A 3,483-nucleotide genomic window follows, 5' to 3' on the forward strand; every position below is an offset into this window, starting at 1 on the left:
ATGTTAAATATATAGGTCTCCCTGGCTGTTAAAATTATGCACATTAAGCACATATATAAACCAAATATACTGTATAAAGATCACCCAGTCTTAAATAAAGTCTCAGGACATTTATTTTCAAAGTTATCCAGGATGACCTTGTTTTTGTTCTTTTTTTGTCTGACTGTGTCCTTGTGCAGGAAATCAGCCATGACACAAAGAAATTTCGGTTTGGCCTTCCATCTACCAATCACATCCTTGGACTGCCAGTCGGTACTGAAACAGCTCTCGTTGTCTTTTCTCTCCTCAGATAAAATTCCTCACAGCTAGAAAGTTTTTTTGGCCGTGTTTTAAGAAGTTTCTTTGGTGGGAAGTATAAGTGTTTACACACTCGTATCTGAGCATCATTTATGCACATCAGGCCTTAAACGTGCTGCACGCTGGCCTGAAAGTCTCTGAAATACGTCAATAACTCAAATTAATGTTTGTAAAACGATTTCACTAATTGAACTGCAACACATGAAATGAAATACTTGCTGTAGGTAATTTATACTCTCCATGTGTCATTTGTCTACATGTATTGTATTAGTACTACTATACTTTTAGAGTAATTTTTGAATGTTTTTGATGTTTTAGATTAGAGTTTCGTTGCAGGATGAAATTTATTTTGGTAAACTTCATGTCATTTAATGTCTGGGCCCATATTTACAAGCTTGGAACAGAATATCAGGGCGTCCCATTTCACACGTTTAATCTGACTCAAAATCATGTTTGTATCTTTATTTTTACCGACTCTGTGAATAAACTGAATGATACGAGGTGATATAGAGGCGAGTTATGTGGTATGGAAAGTTAAAAAAAGGTCACTGAAGAGGTGAGCGAAGAACTTAAAACAAATCTTAAATGCAGGTTGTTTTATTCCCAAGACAGTCCTCACGCTTCTCTCATGCTTCAATATTTTCCCACATTACCCCGTCTGATCCACCACCTCACCCGTCCTCCCCTCTGTCCTCTGTCCTCTGTCCTCTGTCCCCTGCACCAGGTCAGCACGTGTACCTGTCAGCCAGAGTGAACGGCAGTCTGGTGGTCAGAGCCTACACTCCGGTATCCAGTGACGAGCACCAGGGATACGTCGACCTCGTGGTCAAGGTGATCGAGAGGAGGGATCACAATTTTAGGGGAAAATTAAATTTCAAAATGTATAGCGTTTGTACCACCAGAGACAGTTTTTGTTTATCAGTCTGTGGAGTTAGAACAGTTTTAATGTGGAACTAAAACAATGTCCAGACATAAATCAGTTTAAAATAATGTATAAAAACATGATTTTCATGAGGCGCGTGGATGAGGAGCAGGTTTGACGATCACCAGAGGTTACTGTTTATTTATTTGGTTACTTATTTATTTTTTCCTAGTTTATCTTCCTCTTTTTTTCTGTAAATAATAATGTGAAATTGTAGATTTTAGACTTTGAGTGTGTGGATATATATTTAATTAATTACAGTACAGGTTTAAATTAATAAGGAAGCTGGTTAATTAAAAGTCAATGATTTATGGAGAAGGGGTCGGATTAAATATGTTTTTACTTCCTCTCACTCCTTTTCTAATATATAAATTAAGTTATGACTATTTCTTTTGATCTATGTTTTTTATTGTCTGTAAATATTACTTTTTTGTCTGTCCTTTCTTTGTCTGTGTCTCCTTTTTTACATGTTTGAATCAAATCAAAGCACAGCACTTTATATTATCACTTTAGAAAGACTTTAAAAGATGTAATGAATGCCAAGAAGTGAATTTTAATGCCCCGGAGAGGCAATAATGAGACCAAACCAAACAGTTTTGTCCTTTTTGGTAACAACAGGTGTACTACAAGAACTGCCACCCATCCTTCCCAGACGGAGGGAAGATGTCCCAGTATCTGGACAACATGGCTATTGGAGACGCCATTGACTTCAGAGGACCCAATGGACTGCTTGTGTACAAGGGGAATGGTATGGAGTGAGTGTGCATGTGTGGAAATACGCAAAAAAAATTATAAATATGAAAAATAAAAAGTAATAATGATAATCCTAATAATAACACTTTAGTATGTGTTGATCTGCAGCCACCAGCAGATGTCACTGCTACAAAACAAACAAACACAATCTAATCTGACACTTCCTGTCTGCTGCTCAGGTCAGTTTTCCATCCGACCAGACAAGAAGTCGGAGCCAAAAGTTCGGAAGTTCAAGCACATTGGGATGATCGCCGGTGGAACAGGTTTGTTTTTTTATAGCACAAAAGCTGCACCCAAAGCTGTAATGTAGTTTGACTGTCGGGACCATTTGACGGTGTCCTCTTTCACTTTAAAAAAGACACTATTTGTTTTAACCCTTTGCAACCAGGATAGACATAATTTTTCTTGTGCTGCATTCAGGCACCTTTTAATAGCACTGAAATCTTTAAAACCTGAGTGAATTGGTTGATTTCTTCAAAAACCTGAAAATAAAGAGGCATGAGCAACTTGGCAATTAATTTCCCACAAATTGACTGAAATGAGCAAAAGTTGACAAGAAAATGACCCGAAAATTTGCCTTATTTAGGAGAGAGAAGTGTTTTGTTTTTTTTAAATTAACAAAAACAAAAATAGATGTCCAGAGAAGAAGAATTATTGAAACTTTATATTTGTTTTAATTTTAATTATTTATTTCATACTCTTGGTAATTTTCGTGCATGTTTTTGCTAATTTCTTGCACTTTTTTGGGTCATGTCCGGTTAAGTTGCTCGTTGGCTTCTTTCTATGTTTTTTTTTTTTTGAAACCAAGCCAGTTTGCTCAACTTAACTTATTTTTTTTTAAGTTGGCTGAATTTAAGACAAGTTAAATCATTACAAAATTTTCTCAACTTATCATCTCAAAAGAACAAAAAATCAATTTTTCAATAAAAAAAAGTTTCTGTTTACAGTGTTGCAGCTTCACCGTTAAACTATAAATATAAAGTCTTCTACATTTTTCATCCTCAGAGACTAATTTTAATGTCTTTGACGCCGCAGGTATCACTCCTATGCTGCAGTTAATCCGCAGCATCACAGCAGACCCCAGTGACAACACCACGTGCTCCCTCATATTTGCCAACCAGGTCAGCTCTTTTGGGAAATCCTTGCTTTTGTCTCATTGTGAAATGTATTGCTGTTCATAAATGGAAAGCACTCTGGAGAAATAAAATCTCTTTCACTGTCTGTCTCTCAGACTGAGAAAGATATCCTCCTCAGAGACGAGCTGGAGGAGGTGAAGAAAAACCACCCTGAGAAAGTCAAGCTGTGGTTCACGCTGGACAAACCTCCGCAGGGTAAGACAGCACCAATGTGTCTGTATCTTATAACAGCGTCCCCAGGGAGCCCCGACTTAGGGCTGGGCGATAAAACGATAACCATTTCAATCGCGATAGAACTTTTCCTCGATTGAAATATGAGATGTAGTCAATAGAATGTCGATAGAGTGTCGATAGAATGTCGATAGAATGTCGATA

General features: G+C 37.2%; 1 protein-coding gene across 1 annotated transcript; it reads left to right on the plus strand.

Moving 5' to 3' along the window:
• Positions 1–179: 179 nt before the first annotated feature.
• On the plus strand, positions 180–3,303 carry LOC121966784 (NADH-cytochrome b5 reductase 2-like; the record flags this gene model as incomplete). Its single annotated transcript, XM_042516851.1, has 6 exons — positions 180–252; positions 1,022–1,128; positions 1,838–1,967; positions 2,152–2,235; positions 3,008–3,093; positions 3,204–3,303. Coding segments are annotated over 6 exons (580 nt in total), but the record flags the coding sequence as incomplete, so codon positions are not given.
• Positions 3,304–3,483: the final 180 nt, after the last annotated feature.

This window comes from Plectropomus leopardus, unplaced genomic scaffold (genome assembly GCF_008729295.1).
Source record: "Plectropomus leopardus isolate mb unplaced genomic scaffold, YSFRI_Pleo_2.0 unplaced_scaffold25888, whole genome shotgun sequence".
NCBI lineage: Eukaryota > Metazoa > Chordata > Actinopteri > Perciformes > Serranidae > Plectropomus > Plectropomus leopardus.